This window comes from Oncorhynchus kisutch, unplaced genomic scaffold, assembly GCF_002021735.2.
Source record: "Oncorhynchus kisutch isolate 150728-3 unplaced genomic scaffold, Okis_V2 scaffold3584, whole genome shotgun sequence".
Lineage (NCBI taxonomy): Eukaryota > Metazoa > Chordata > Actinopteri > Salmoniformes > Salmonidae > Oncorhynchus > Oncorhynchus kisutch.
The window spans coordinates 106,309-123,808 of record NW_022265529.1 but is presented as its reverse complement, the minus strand read 5'-3'; the positions used below and the strand labels follow the sequence as shown (position 1 = coordinate 123,808).

The window sequence follows — 17,500 nt, the reverse complement described above, 5'->3', positions numbered from 1 at the left end:
CAGACTATCAGAGAGACAGACAGACAGACTATCAGAGAGCCAGACAGACAGACTATCAGAGAGCCAGACAGACAGACAGACTATCAGAGAGCCAGACAGACAGACTATCAGAGAGCCAGACAGACTATCAGAGAGCCAGACAGACAGACAGACAGACAGTCCTAGACAGACTGACAGAGAGACAGACTATCAGAGAGACAAACAGACAAACTATCAGAGAGACAGACAGATTGACAGAGAGACAGACAGACAGACTATCAGAGAGACAGACAGACAGACAGACTATCAGAGAGACAGACAGACAGACTATCAGAGAGACAGACAGACAGACTATCAGAGAGCCAGACAGACAGACTATCAGAGAGCCAGACAGACAGACAGTCCTAGACAGACTGACAGAGAGACAGACAGTGAAACAGTGTGTTAAGTGTGTTAGGTGTGTGTGAGGTGCGCATGTGTGTTAGGTGTGTGTGAGGTGTGTAGGTGTGTGTGAGGTGTGTAGGTGTGTGAGGTGCGTGTGAGGTGTGTGTGAGGTGTGTGTGAGGTGTGTGAGGTGTGTGTACCTGTGTATTAGGTGTGTATTAGGTGTGTAGGTGTGTGTACCTGTGTATTAGGTGTGAGATGTGTGTATCTGTGTATTAGGTGTGAGATGTGTGTACCTGTGTATTAGGTGTGTATTAGGTGTGTAGGTGTGTATTAGGTGTAGGTGTGTGTACCTGTGAATTAGGTGTGTGTACCTGTGTATTAGGTGTGTATTAGGTGTGTATTAGGTGTAGGTGTGTGTACCTGTGAATTAGGTGTGTGTACCTGTGTATTAGGTGTGTATTAGGTGTGTATTAGGTGTGTACCTGTGTATTAGGTGTGTAGGTGTGTGTACCTGTGTATTAGGTGTGTGTACCTGTGTATTAGGTGTGTAGGTGTGTGCACCTGTGTATTAGGTGTGTGTACCTGTGTACCTGTGTATTAGGTGTGTACCTGTGTATTAGGTGTGTAGGTGTGTGTACCTGTGCTGCAGCTCCTGTACTTGTGGTTGTGTCCGTGCAGCAGGAGGCTGAACACCAACATGAGGATCATGATCAGACCAATCAGAGACAGGACCAACAGGAACCACCACTCCTCATAGAAGGGACGGTCCCACAGAGCTACGGACAAGACATATCACTGTTATGAAGGCCTTTATAACCAGTCTGGAGACAGGATGGGAGACATATCACTGTTATGAAGGCCTTTATAACCAGTCTGGAGACAGGATGGAGACATATCACTGTTATGAAGGCATTTATAACCAGTCTGGTGACATATCACTGTTATGAAGGCCTTTATAACCAGTCTGGAGACAGGATGGGAGACATATCACTGTTATGAAGGCCTTTATAACCAGTCTGGAGACAGGATGGAGACATATCACTGTTATGAAGGCATTTATAACCAGTCTGGAGACATATCACTGTTAGGAAGGCCTTTATAACCAGTCTGGAGACAGAATGGGAGACATATCACTGTTATGAAGGCCTTTATAACCAGTCTGGAGACAGGATGGGAGACATATCACTGTTATGAAGGCCTTTATAACCAGTCTGGAGACAGGATGGGAGACATATCACTGTTATGAAGGCATTTATAACCAGTCTGGAGACATATCACTGTTATGAAGGCCTTTATAACCAGTCTGGAGACAGGATGGGAGACATATCACTGTTATGAAGGCCTTTATAACCAGTCTGGAGACAGGATGGAGACATATCACTGTTATGAAGGCCTTTATAACTAGTCTGGAGACAGGATGGAGACATATCACTGTTATGAAGGCCTTTATAACCAGTCTGGTGACAGGATGGAGACATATCACTGTTATGAAGGCCTTTATAACCAGTCTGGAGACATATCACTGTTATGAAGGCCTTTATAACCAGTCTGGAGACATATCACTGTTATGAAGGCCTTTATAACCAGTCTGGTGACAGGATGCTGTTGATACTGTTACAGCTGGAGCTGCTTCAGTCTGACACTAGATGGCAGCACAGTGTTAACACAGAGACTGTGTTACTGTGTGTGTGTGTGTGTGTGTGTGTGTGTTTACCAGCGAGCGCTGTGGACGGCGTGCTGGGTTCCCCATAACCGTAGCGATTGACAGCGATGACACGGAACTCATATCCGACCCCTGACCTCAGACGGTCCATCTCCACGGTTACTGACCTACTGCTGGGGGGGAGGAGCCTGACAAACGAGTCCCACATCCCTTCATCTGAAGAGCGAGAGAGAGACAGGAAAGAGAGAGAGGGGGGAAGAGTGAGAGGGAGAGAGAGTAGGAAGGGAGAGAAGGAGGGTAGTGAGAGAATGTAAAAGGAAGTGTAAATATCATTAGTGATAGAAGGAAAGATAGGAGAGGAAAGAGAGAAAGAGAGGGAAGATAGAAGGAGGAAAGAGGGGAGGAAAGGGAAGATAGAAGGAGAGGGAAGATAGAAGGAGGGAAGAGATATGGAGAGGGAAGATAGAAGGAGAGGGAAGATAGAAGGAGAGGGAAGATAGAAGGGGGAAGAGAGAAGGAGAGGGAAGATAGAAGGAGAGGGAAGATAGAAGAAGAGGGAAAATAGAAGGGGGGAAGATAGAAGGAGAGGAAGATAGGAGGGAAGAGAGAAGGGGAGGGAAGATAGAAGGAGGGAAGAGAGAAGGAGAGGAAGATAGAAGGAGAGGGAAGATAGAAGGAGAGGAAGATAGGAGGGAAGAGAGAAGGAGAGGGAAGATAGAAGGAGGGAAGAGAGAAGGAGAGGGAAGATAGAAGGAGAGGGAAGATAGAAGGAGGGAAGAGAGAAGGAGGGAAGAGAGAAGGAGGGAAGATAGAAGGAGAGGGAAAATAGAATGCGAGGGAAGAGAGAATGAGAGGGAAGATAGAATGAGGGAAGATAGAAGGAGAGGAAGATAGGAGGGAAGAGAGAAGGAGAGGGAAAATAGAAGGAGGGAAGATAGAAGGAGAGGGAAGATGGAAGATAGGAGGGAAGAGAGAAGGAGAGGGAAGATAGGAGGGAAGAGAGAAGGAGAGGAAGATAGAAGGAGAGGAAGATAGAAGGAGAGTGAAGATAGGAGGAGGGTGAAGATAGAAGGAGAGGGAAGAGAGAAGGAGAGGGAAGATAGAAGGAGAGGAAGATAGAAGGAGAGTGAAGATAGGAGGAGAGTGAAGATAGAAGGAGAGGGAAGATAGAAGGAGGGAAGAGAGAAGGAGAGGAAGATAGGAGTGACGATAGAAGGAGAGTGAAGATATAAGGAGAGGGAAGATAGAAGTAGAGGGAAGATAGAAGGAGAGGGAAGATAGAAGGAGAGTGAAAATAGAATGAGAGTGGAGAGGAAGATAGGAGGGAAGATAGAAGGAGATGGAAGAGAGAAGGAGGGAATATAGAAGGAGAGGAAGATAGGAGGGAAGAGAGAAGGAGAGGGAAGAGAGAAGGAGAGGGAAGATAGAAGGAGAGGAAGATAGAAGGAGGGAAGATAGAAGGAGAGGGAAGATAGAAGGAGAGGGAAGATAGAAGGAGAGGGAAGAGAGAAGGAGAGGGAAGATAGAAGGAGAGGAAGATAGAAGGAGAGGAAGATAGAAGGAGGGAAGAGAGAAGGAGAGGGAAGATAGAAGGAGAGGAAGATAGAAGGAGGGAAGAGAGAAGGAGAGGGAAGATAGAAGGAGAGGGAAGATAGAAGGAGAGGAAAATAGAAGGAGAGGAAGATAGAAGGAGGGAAGAGAGAAGGAGAGGGAAGATAGGAGAGGGAAGGTAGAAGGAGAGGAAGATAGAAGGAGGGAAGAGAGAAGGAGGGAATATAGAAGGAGAGGAAGAAAGAAGGAGAGGGAAGATAGAAGGAGAGGAAAGAGAGAAGGAGACACACCCCGCCCACCACACACACACCACAGACGCACACCACAGACACACACCACAGACACGCACCAGACACACATATGCTTGCTCACCTGAGGGACGAGCCTCGATGATGTAACCTATGACAGGTCCCGCCCCCGCGTCTCCCTCCGACCAATGAATGGTCAGCGCCGAGGAGGACTTGGTGACTGACATCTCCATGGGCGAACCAGGGGTGCCTGGGGGAGAGAGGGAGGAGCCATTCAGATCATATAAACACAGAAACCTGTAGATGTTAGTGATGTTGGTGTGTATAGCAGGTTTGGAGCTGAACACACATAAACCTAACTCACTTAACACACACCTCACACACTTCACATACACACACACCTCACACACTTCACATACACACACACCTCACACACTTCACATACACACACACCTCACACACTTCACATACACATACACACACACACACACACACACACACACACACACACACACACACACACACACACACACACACACACACACACACACACACACACACACACACACGCACACACACACCTCACATACACACACCACAAAGTGAAGCTGGCACTAAGACCGCTCTCAACCAACTCTATAAGGCCATAAGCAAACAAGAAAATGCTCACCCAGAAGCGGTGCTCCTAGTTTTACCTAATTTCTACCAGCATGTCACATGTGCAACCAGGGGAAATAAACATCCTAGACCACCTTTACTCCACACACAGAGAAGCTCAGCAAATCTGACCATAATTCTATCCTCCTAATTCCTGTTTACAAGCAAAAACTAAAGCAGGAAGTACCAGTGACTCGCTCAATACAGAAGTGGTCAGATGGCATGGATGCAACACTACAGGACTGTTTTGCCGCCACAGACTGGAATATGTTCCGGGATTTATCCAATGGCATTGAGGAATATACCACCTCAGTCATTGGCTTCATCAATAAGTGCATTGATGACGTCGTCCCCACAGTGACTGTACGTACATATCCCAACCAGAAGCCATGGATTACAGGCAACATCCACATCAAATCAAATCAAATCAAATTTATTTATATAGCCCTTCGTACATCAGCTGATATCTCAAAGTGCTGTACAGAAACCCAGCCTAAAACCCCAAACAGCAAGCAATGCAGGTGTAGAAGCACGGTGGCTAGGAAAATCTCCCTAGAAAGGCCAATACCTAGGAAGAAACCTAGAGAGGAACCAGGCTATGTGGGGTGGCCAGTCCTCTTCTGGCTGTGCCGGGTGGAGATTATAACAGAACATGGTCAAGATGTTCAATGTTCATAAATGACCAGCATGGTCGAATAATAATAAGGCAGAACAGTTGAAACTAGAGTAGCAGCACAGTCAGGTGGAAGTTGAAACTGGAGCAGCAGCATGGCCAGGTAGACATAAAGGCTAGAACTTTCAAGGAGACTAATCCGGACGCTTATAAAAATCCTGCTATGCCCTCAGACGAACCATCAAACAAGCAAAGCGTCAACACAGGATAAAGATTGAATCCTACTACACCAGCTCTGACGCTCGTCAGATGTGGCAGGGCTTGAAAACTATTACGGACTACAAAGAGAAACCCTGACGCGACCTGCCCATTGCCAGACGAGCCAAATGCGTTTTATGCTTGCTTCAAGGCAAGCAATACTGAAGCATACACGAGACCACCAGCTGTTCTGGATGACTGTGTGATAATGCTCTCGGTAGTCGATGTAAACAAAACCTTTAAACAGGTCAACATTTACAAAGACACTGGGCCAGACAGATTACCAGGACGTGTACTCAGAGCATGCGCTGACCAACTGTCAAGTGTCTTCACTGACATTTTTCCCTGACAGAGTCTGTAATGCCTACATGTTTCAAGCAGACCAACACAGTCCCTGTGCCCAAGGAAGCGAAGGGAACCTGCCTAAATGATTACCGCCCCGTGGGACTCATGTCGGTAATGCCTACATGTTTCAAGCAGACCAACACAGTCCCTGTGCCCAAGGAAGCGAAGGGAACCTGCCTAAATGATTACCGCCCCATGGGACTCATGTCGGTAATGCCTACATGTTTCAAACAGACCAACACAGTCCCTGTGCACAAGGAAGCGAAGGGAACCTGCCTAAATGATTACCGCCCCATGGGACTCATGTCGGTAATGCCTACATGTTTCAAACAGACCAAGACAGTCCTTGTGCCCAAGGAAGCGAAGGGAACCTGCCTAAATGATTACTGCCCCATGGGACTCATGTCGGTAATGCCTAAATGTTTCAAGCAGACCAACACAAGTCCCTGTGCCCAAGGAAGCGAAGGGAACCTGCCTAAATGATTACCACCCCGTGGGACTCATGTCTGTAATGCCTACATGTTTCAAGCAGACCAACACAGTCCCTGTGCCCAAGGAAGCGAAGGGAACCTGCCTAAATGATTACCGCCCCATGGGACTCATGTCGGTAGCCATGAAGTGCTTTGAACGGCTGATCGTGGCTCACATCAACAGCCTCCCGGACACCCGAGACCCAATTCGCATTCCACCCCAACAGATCCACAGATGCCCTCCACCCTGCCCTTTCTCACCTGGACAAAAGGAACACCTCTGTGAGTATGCTGTTCATTGACTACAGCTCAGCGTTCAACACCATAGTGCCCACGAAGCTCATCACTAAGCTAAGGACTCTGGGATTAAACACCTCCCTCTGCAACTGGATCCTGGACTAAAAAGATTTGGCATGGGTCCCCAGATCCTCAAAAGGTTTTACAGCTGCACCATCGAGAGCATCTTGACCGGTTGCATCACCGCCTGGTACGGCAACTACTCTGCATCTGACCGTAAGGCGCTACACAGGGTAATGAGAACGGCCCAGTACATCACTGGGGCCAAGCTTCCTGCCATCCAGGACCTCTATACTAGGTGGTGTCAGAGGAAAGCTCATAAAATTGTCAGAGACTCCAGTCACACAAGGTACCGGAGCGCCAAGTCAAGGACCAAAAGGCTCCTCAACAGCTTCTACCCCCAAGCCAATTCATAAAATCGCAGCAGGACAATTTATATTGACCCCTCCCCCCCTTTTGTACACTGCTGCTACTCACGGTTTATTATCTATGCAGAGTCACTTCACCCCCACCTATATGTACAAATGACCTTTAACCTGTACCCCCCGCACACTGACGCTGTGCCGGTGCCCCCCTGTATGTAGCCTTCCATTGTGTAGGTATGTATATAGCCTGGTTATTGTGTAGGTATGTATATAGCCTGGTCATTGTGTAGGTATGTATATAGCCTGGTTATTGTGTAGGTATGTATATAGCCTGGTTATTGTGTAGGTATGTATATAGCCTGGTTATTGTGTAGGTATGTATATAGCCTGGTCATTGTGTAGGTATGTATATAGCCTGGTTATTGTGTAGGTATGTATATAGCCTGGTTATTGTGTAGGTATGTATATAGCCTGGTTATTGTGTAGGTATGTATATAGCCTGGTTATTGTGTAGGTATGTATATAGCCTGGTTATTGTGTAGGTATGTATATAGCCTGGTTATTGTGTAGGTATGTATATAGCCTGGTTATTGTGTAGGTATGTATATAGCCTGGTTATTGTGTAGGTATGTATATAGCCTGGTTATTGTGCAGGTATGTATATAGCCTGGTTATTGTGTAGGTATGTATATAGCCTGGTTATTGTGTAGGTATGTATATAGCCTGGTTATTGTGTAGGTATGTATATAGCCTGGTTATTGTGTAGGTATGTATATAGCCTGGTTATTGTGTAGGTATGTATATAGCCTGGTTATTGTGTAGGTATGTATATAGCCTGGTTATTGTGTAGGTATGTATATAGCCCTGGTTATTGTGTAGGTATGTATATAGCCTGGTTATTGTGTAGGTATGTATATAGCCTGGTTATTGTGTAGGTATGTATATAGCCTGGTTATTGTGTAGGTATGTATATAGCCTGGTTATTGTGTAGGTATGTATATAGCCTGGTTATTGTGTAGGTATGTATATAGCCTGGTTATGTGTAGGTTTTGTATATAGCCTGGTTATTGTGTAGGTATGTATAGCCTGGTTATTGTGTAGGTATGTATATAGGCCTTCCATTGTGTAGGTATGTATATAGCCTGGTTATTCTTATTGTGTTTTATAATTATTTTTAAATCTATTCTACTTCTTCTTCTTGAACTGCACTGTTGGTTAAGGGCTTGTGAGTAAAGCATTTCATGGTAAAGTCTACACTTGTTGTATTCGGCGCATGTTTGATTTGATACACAACACACACCTCACACACTACACAACACACACCTCACACACTACACTACACACACCTCACACACTACACTACACACACCTCACACACTACACAACCACACCACCTCACACACTACACACAACACACACCTCACACACTACACTACACACACCTCACACACTACACTACACACACCTCACACACTACACACAACACACACCTCACACACTACACAACACACACCCTCACACACTACACTACACACACCTCACACACTACACTACACACACCTCACACACTACACTACACACACCTCACACACTACACTACACACACCTCACACACTACACTACACACACCTCACACACTACACTACACACACCTCACACACTACACTACACACACCTCACCACTACACTACACACACCTCACACACTACCCACACTACACTACACACACCTCACACACTACCCACACTACACTACACACACCTCACACACTACCCACACTACACTACACACACCTCACACACTACCCACACTACACTACACACACCTCACACACTACACACACTACACTACACACACCTCACACACTACACACACTACACTACACACACCTCACACACTACACACACTACACTACACACACCTCACACACTACACTACACTACACACACCTCACACTACACTACACACACCTCACACACTACCCACACTACACCTCACACACTACCCACACTACACTACACACACCTCACACACTACCCACACTACACTACACACACCTCACACACTACCCACACTACACTACACACACCTCACACACTACACTACACACACCTCACACACTACACAACACACCACCTCACACACTACACAACACACACCTCACACACTACCCACACCACACTACACACACCTCACACACACTACACACACTACACTACACACACCTCACACACTACCCACACTACACTACACACACCTCACACACTACCCACACTACACTACACACACCTCACACACCTCACACACTACACACACTACACATTACACTCACACACCTCACACACTACCCACACTACACTACACACACCTCACACACCTCACACACTACCCACACTACACTACACACACCTCACACACCTCACACACCACACTACACACACCTCACACACTACACTACACACACCTCACACACTACCCACACTACACTACACACACCTCACACACTACACTACACACACCTCACACACCTCACACACTACACATTACACTCACACACCTCACACACTACCCACACTACACTACACAAACCTCACACACTACACAACACACACCTCACACACTACACACACATCTCATACACCTCACACACCTCACACACTACACACACCTCTCACACCTACACACGACACTCACACACCTCACACACTACACACACACACCTCACACACTACACACACACACCTCACACACACACCTAACCCCCCCTCTCCTTACCCTGTAGAGGTTGTGAGGTGACGTTACAGTGGGCAGCAGGTCCGTAGCTGACTGTTCTGGCCTGGACACTGAACCTGTAAGTTACTCCTTTAGTCAGGTCTCTGACCTTCAACCAACGTTGCCAGCTACCCTTCACCTCCACCGTCACCACCCGACTCACACCTAGACACACACACACACACACACACACACACACACGCACACACACACACACACACACACACACACACACACACACACACACACACACACACACACACACACACACACACACACACACACACACACACACACACACACACACACACACACACACACACACTCATTAAAACATGTATAGATATACAAACACCATTAAACACCATTAAATACCATTAACACCATTAAACACCATTAAATACCATTAAACACCATTAAACACCATTAAACACCTAATAAACACCAATAACACCATTAAACACCAATAAACACCATTAAACACCAATAAACACCAATAAACACCATTACACACCCAACAAACACCATTAAACACCAATAAACACCATTAAACACCATTAAACACCATTAAACACCATTAAACACCAATAAACACCATTAAACACCAATAAACAACCACTAAACACCATTAAACACCATTAAACACCAATAAACACCATTAAACACCAATAAACACCATTGAACACATTAAACACCAATAAACACCAATAAACACCATTGAACACATTAAACACCAATAAACACCATTAAACACCTAATAAACACCATTGAACACATTAAACACCAATAAACACCAGTAAGCACCATTAAACACCATTAAACACCATTAAACACCAGTAAGCACCATTAAACAACCATTAAACACCAATAAACACCATTAAACAACCATTAACAAACACCATTAAACACCATTAAACACCAATAAACACCCTTACACACCATTAAACACCAGTAAGCACCATTAAACACCATTAAACACCATTAAACACCATTAAACACCATTAAACACCAGTAAGCACCATTAAACACCATTAAACACCAATAAACACCATTAAACACCATTAAACACCATTAAACACCAATAAACACCATTAAACACCATTAAACACCATTAAACACCAATAAACACCATTACACACCATTAAACAACTTGTTTTATTTGTCAGCAACATTTTCCCTCTTTACCATCATGTCAAGACAGACGCAGAAACTGGTGTGTGTGTTGCTAGGTGTGATTGTGTTGCTAGGTGTGTGTGTGTTGCTAGGTGTGTGTGTTGTTAGGTGTGTGTGTGTTAGTTACCCTGTACAAGCTGTGTGGGTTGGTAGACCACCCTGTACCCCTCCACTACCCCCGTTAGAAGGCTGTGTGTGTTGCTAGGTGTGTGTGTTAGTTACCCTGTACATGCTGTTGTGCTGTTAGGTGTGTGTGTGTTAGTTACCCTGTACAGGCTGTGTGGGTTGGTAGACCACCCTGTACCCCTCCACTACCCCCGTTAGAAGCGCTGGGCACCCCCCAGGAGACGTTGACACTCCATCCTGTCACCTCCGAAAACGACAGGAAACTAGGCTGGCTGGGGGCTGGGGGCGGGGGGGGGGGGGAAGGTTACACAGGTCATCATTACATTCATACCATCTAGATGTTCTACTTTAATAACACAACCAGAAACTGCAGACCTGGGATCAGATACTAGTAGATATGATAACACATACGCTTCCCAGGGTTAACTGGGTGGTTAGGGGTTAGAGGTTAGAGTTTAGGGAACCTACCAGCCTGTAGGGTCTTGGCCTCCCGGGGTTAGAGGTTAGGGGTTAGAGGTTAGGGAACCTACCAGCCTGTAGGGTCTTGGCGCCCCGGGGTTAGAGGTTAGGGGTTAGAGGTTAGGGAACCTACCGGCCTGTAGGGTCTTGGCCTCCCGGGGTTAGAGGTTAGGGGTTAGAGGTTAGGGAACCTACCGGCCTGTAGGGTCTTGGCCTCCCGGGGTTAGAGGTTAGGGGTTAGAGGTTAGGGAACCTACCAGCCTGTAGGGTCTTGGCGCCCCGGGGTTCGCTAGGCGGGCCGTCTCCAGCCACGTTGAAGGCAGACAGCGTGACGAGGTAGGACGTGTAACACGTGAGGTTGACCAGACGAACACGCGTGTCAGGAACAAACACCACCGTCACCTTCTCTGTCTCGTTCTGTCTGTCACCCTGCCAGTAGTGGATCTGATCACAGCACAGGAAACAGGAAGAACACCACTGTCACCTTCTCTGTCTCGTTCTGTCTGTCACCCTGCCAGTAGTGGATCTGATCACAGCACAGGAAACAGGAAGAAGTCGCACACAGGAAGTGAAGTGAGACCCATTTTCTACTGAGACAATGGTTCCTTTCGGGTTGTACCCTGAAGGGTACACATGCTCAATATTCTGCTGTTGACTTGACTTCTGATGTGTTGACCTGATGTACTCAGCAGAATGATGTTGTGATGTGTTCTCTATAACAACATGACCTGATGTACTGATGTTGTGATGTGTTCTCTATACAACATGACCTGATGTACTCAGCAGAATGATGTTGTGATGTGTTCTCTCTACAACATGACCTGATGTACCCAGCAGAATGATGTTGTGATGTGTTCTCTATAACACATGACCTGATGTACTCAGCAGAATGATGTTGTGATGTGTTCTCTATAACAACATGACCTGATGTACCCAGCAGAATGATGTTGTCATTTGTTCTCTAATAACAACATGACCTGATGTAACCCAGCAGAATGATGTTGTGATGTGTTCTCTATAACAACATGACCTGATGTACCCAGCAGAATGATGTTGTGATGTGTTCTCTATAACAACATGACCTGAATGTACCCAGCAGAATGATGTTGTGATGTGTTCTCTATAACAACATGACCTGATGTACTCAGCAGAATGATGTTGTGATGTGTTCTCTATAACAACATGACCTGATATACCCAGCAGAATGATGTTGTGATTTGTTCTCTATAACAACATGAACCTGATGTACCCAGCAGAATGATGTTGTGATTTGTTCTCTATAACAACATGACCTGATGTACTCAGCAGAATGATGTTGTGATGTGTTCTCTATACAACATGACCTGATGTACCCAGCAGAATGATGTGTGATGTGTTCTCTATAACAACATGACCTGATGTACCCAGCAGAATGATGTTGTGATGTGAGTTCAGCTTGTCACTATAATGGATACTCTCATTACTACTGGACTGGAACATTCTAACACAAAACCCACTCTTTAAAAAACTTCAACTCTACAAAACCTCAACTCTACAAAAGTAATTCCAATGTCTCTCCATCTCTCCCCTTCACTCTCTCCTCTCCATCTCTCCCCTTCTCTCTCCATCTCTCCCTTCTCTCTCTCCTCTCCATCTCTCCCCCTTCACTCTCCTCCTCTCCATCTCTCCCCTTCTCTCTCCATCTCTCCCCTTCACTCTCTCCTCCTCCATCTCTCTCTCCTCTCCATCTCTCCCCTTCTCTCTCCATCTCTCTCCTTCTCTCTCCTCTTCTCTCTCTCCTCTCCATCTCTCCCTTCTCCCTCTCCTCTCCATCTCTCCCCTTCTCCCTCTCCTCCTCTTCTCCCTCTCCTTCTCCTTCTCCTCTCCTCTCCATCTCTCCCCTTCTCCCTCTCCTCTCCATCTCTCTCCCTTCTCCCTCTCCTCTCCATATCTCCCTTCTCTTACTTTCACCCACTTCACCCTCCTCTTCTCCCTCTCCTCCCCATATCTCCCCTTCTCCCTCTCCTCTCCATCTCTCCCCTTCTCCCTCTCCTCTCCATCTCTCCCCTTCTCCCTCTCCCTCCTCTTCTCCCTCTCCTTCTCCTTCTCCCTCTCCTCTCCATCTCTCCCCTTCTCCCTCTCCTCCCCATATCTCCCCTTCTCTTTACTTCACCCACTTCATCCTCCTCTTCCCTCTTCTCATCGTTTCTCTCTTCTTCTAACAAGGAGCATTAGTTATTCCCCCTCGTTTCCTCTAATCAGGAAGCTGCAGGGATCTGAATCCACCGTCTACTCCTCCGCTCGAAAATACTACTGTACCTCCTTGTTATTCTAAATATAAAAAACCTTCAGACTGTCGGTGTGTGTGTGGTGTCAGTGTGTGTGTGTGATGTCGGTGTGTGTGTGATGTCGGTGTGTGTGTAGGATGTCGGTGTGTGTGTGAGGTCGGTGTGTGTGTAGGATGTCGGTGTGTGTGTGATGTCGGTGTGTGTGTAGGATTCGGTGTGTGTGTGATGTCGGTGTGTGTGTGTGATGTCGGTGTGTGTGTGTGTGATGTCGGTGTGTGTGTGATGTCGGTGTGTGGGTGGTGTGTGGTGTCAGTGTGTGTGTGTGTGTCGGTGTGTGTGTGTGTGATGTCGGTGTGTGTGTGATGTAGGTGTGGTGTGTGATGTCGGTGTGTGTGTGTGTGATGTCGGTGTGTGTGTGATGTCGGTGTGTGTGTGTGTGTGGTGTCAGTGTGTGTGTGTGATGTCGGTGTGTGTGTAGGATGTCGGTGTGTGTGTGATGTCGGTGTGGTGTAGGATGTCGGTGTGTGTGTGATGTCGGTGTGTGATGTCGGTGTGTGGATGTCGGTGTGTGTGTGTGCATGTCGGTGTGTGTGTAGGATGTCGGTGTGTGGTGTGATGTCGGTGTGTGGTGTGATGTCGGTGTGTGATGTCGGTGTGTGTGTGTGATGTCGGTGTGTGTGTGTGATGTCGGTGGTGTGTGTGGTGATGTCGGTGTGTGTGTGATGTCGGTGTGTGTGTGGTGTGTGATGTCGGTGTGTTGGTGTAGGTGTGTGTGATTGTCGGTGTGTGTGTGTGATGTCGGTGTGTGTGTGATGTCGGTGTGTGTGTGTATGTCGGTGTGTGTGTGTGATGTAGGTTGTGTGTGTGGTGTCGGGTGTGTGTTGTGATGTCGGGTGTGTGTGTGGTGTGATGTAGGTCTGTGTGTGTGGTGTGTTGATGTCGGTAGTTGGTGTGTGTGGGAGTCGGTGTGTGTGGTGTGTTGATGTATGTCTGTGGTGTGTGTGTGTGATGTCGGTTGTGTGTGTGAGGTTCGGGTGTGTGTGTGGATGTCGGTGTGTGTGTTGTGATGTAGGTCTGTGTGTGTGTGTGGGATGTGCGGTGTGGGGGTGTGATGTAGGTCTGTGTTGTGTGTGTGGTGATGTCGGTTGTGTGTGATGTCGTGTTGTGTGATGTCTGTGTGTGTGTGGTGTGATGTCTGTGTGTGTGATGTCTGTTGTGTGTGTGTGGGTGTCAGTGAGTGGGGTGTGATGGTCGGTGTGTGTGTGTGTGATGTCGGTGTGTGTGTGATGTCGTGTGTGTGTGTGTGATGTCGGTGTGTGTGTGTGTGATGTCGGTGTGTGTGTGATGTCGGTGTGTGTGTGTAGGATGTCGGTGTGTGTGTGATGTCGGTGTGTGTGTAGGATGTCGGTGTGTGTGTGATGTCGGTGTGTGTGTAGGATGTCGGTGTGTGTGTGATGTCGGTGTGTGATGTCGGTGTGTGATGTCGGTGTGTGTGTGTGATGTCGGTGTGTGTGTAGGATGTCGGTGTGTGTGTGATGTCGGTGTGTGTGTGATGTCGGTGTGTGATGTCGGTGTGTGTGTGTGATGTCGGTGTGTGTGTGTGATGTCGGTGTGTGTGTGTGATGTCGGTGTGTGTGTGATGTCGGTGTGTGATGTCGGTGTGTGTGTGTGATGTCGGTGTGTGTGTGTGATGTCGGTGTGTGTGTGTGATGTCGGTGTGTGTGTGTGATGTCGGTGTGTGTGTGATGTCGGTGTGTGTGTGTGATGTCGGTGTGTGTGTGTGATGTAGGTGTGTGTGTGTGGTGTCGGTGTGTGTGTGTGATGTCGGTGTGTGTGTGTGATGTCGGTGTGTGTGTGTGTGATGTAGGTCTGTGTGTGTGTGTGATGTCGGTGTGTGTGTGTGATGTCGGTGTGTGTGTGTGTGATGTAGGTCTGTGTGTGTGTGTGTGTGATGTCGGTGTGTGTGTGATGTCGGTGTGTGTGTGTGATGTCGGTGTGTGTTGTGGGTTGTATGTAGGTCTGTGTGTGTGTGTGTGATGTCGGTGTGTGTGTGATGTCGGTGTGTGTGTGTGATGTCGGTGTGTGTGTGTGTGATGTAGGTGTGTGTGTGTGTGTGTGATGTCGGTGTGTGTGTGATGTCGGTGTGTGTGTGTGATGTCGGTGTGTGTGTGTGATGTGGTGTGTGTGTGTGGATGTGGGTGTGTGTGTGATGTCGGTGTGTGTGTGATGTCGGTGTGTGTGTGATGTCGGTGTGTGTGTGTGATGTCGGTGTGTGTGTGATGTCGGTGTGTGTGTGATGTCGGTGTGTGTGTGATGTCGGTGTGTGTGTGTGATGTCGGTGTGTGTGTGTGATGTCGGTGTGTGTGTGTGTGATGTCGGTGTGTGTGTGATGTCGGTGTGTGTGTGTGTGATGTCGGTGTGTGTGTGATGTCGGTGTGTGTGTGTGATGTCGGTGTGTGTGTGTGTGTGATGTCGGTGTGTGTGTGATGTCGGTGTGTGTGTGTGATGTCGGTGTGTGTGTGTGTGTGATGTCGGTGTGTGTGTGATGTCGGTGTGGTGGTGTGATGTCTGTGTGTGTGTGTGATGTCGGTGTGTGTGTGTGATGTCGGTGTGTGTGTGTGATGTCGGTGTGTGTGTGTGATGTCGGTGTGTGTGTGTGTGATGTCGGTGTGTGTGTGTGATGTCGGTGTGTGTGTGTGATGTCGGTGTGTGTGTGTGTGATGTAGGTGTGGTGTGTGTGTGTGTGATGTCGGTGTGTGTGTGATGTCGGTGTGTGTGTGTGATGTCGGTGTGTGTGTGTGTGATGTAGGTGTGTGTGTGTGTGTGTGATGTCGGTGTGTGTGTGATGTCGGTGTGTGTGTGTGATGTCGGTGTGTGTGTGTGATGTAGGTGTGTGTGTGTGATGTCGGTGTGTGTGTGATGTCGGTGTGTGTGTGATGTCGGTGTGTGTGTGATGTCGGTGTGTGTGTGTGATGTCGGTGTGTGTGTGATGTCGGTGTGTGTGTGATGTCGGTGTGTGTGTGATGTCGGTGTGTGTGTGTGATGTCGGTGTGTGTGTGATGTCGGTGTGTGTGTGTGTGATGTCGGTGTGTGTGTGTGATGTCGGTGTGTGTGTGTGTGTGATGTCGGGGTGTGTGTGTGTGATGTCGGTGTGTGTGTGTGATGTCGGTGTGTGTGTGTGTGTGATGTCGGTGTGTGTGTGTGATGTCGGTGTGTGTGTGTGATGTCGGTGTGTGGTGTGTGTGTGATGTCGGTGTGTGTGTGTGATGTCGGTGTGTGTGTGTGATGTCTGTGTGTGTGGTGATGTCGGTGTGTGTGTGTGATGTCGGTGTGTGTGTGTGATGTCGGTGTGTGTGTGTGATGTCGGTGTGTGTGTGTGATGTCGGTGTGTGTGTGTGATGTCGGTGTGTGTGTGATGTCGGTGTGTGTGTGTGATGTCGGTGTGTGTGTGTGATGTCAGTGTGTGTGTGTGATGTCGGTGTGTGTGTGTGATGTCAGTGTGTGTGTGTGATGTCGGTGTGTGTGTGTGATGTCGGTGTGTGTGTGTGATGTCAGTGTGTGTGTGTGATGTCGGTGTGTGTGTGTGATGTCAGTGTGTGTGTGTGATGTCTGTGTGTGTGTGTGATGTCAGTGTGTGTGTGTGATGTCAGTGTGTGTGTGTGATGTCGGTGTGTGTGTGTGATGTCAGTGTGTGTGTGTGATGTCGGTGTGTGTGTGGATGTCGGTGTGTGTGTGTTGATGTCAGTGGTGTGTGTGATGTCATGTGTGTGTGTGATGTGGTGTGGTGTGTAGGATGTCGTGTGTGTGTGTGATGTCGGTGTGGTGTGTGTGATGTCGGTGTGTGTAGATGTCGGTGTGTGTGTGTGATGT

At 47.6% G+C, this 17,500-nt stretch overlaps 1 protein-coding gene across 1 annotated transcript in view; it reads right to left on the bottom strand.

Annotated features, from left to right (window-relative positions):
• LOC116371720 (protein sidekick-1-like) overlaps positions 1-17,500 on the bottom strand; it is a 64,994-nt gene that overhangs the window by 3,544 nt on the left and 43,950 nt on the right. The window contains 7 exon segments of the mRNA XM_031820701.1: positions 1,005-1,142; positions 2,081-2,245; positions 3,953-4,078; positions 9,609-9,770; positions 11,045-11,096; positions 11,098-11,183; positions 11,621-11,807. Coding sequence (XP_031676561.1) covers positions 1,005-1,142; positions 2,081-2,245; positions 3,953-4,078; positions 9,609-9,770; positions 11,045-11,096; positions 11,098-11,183; positions 11,621-11,807 — 916 coding nt within the window.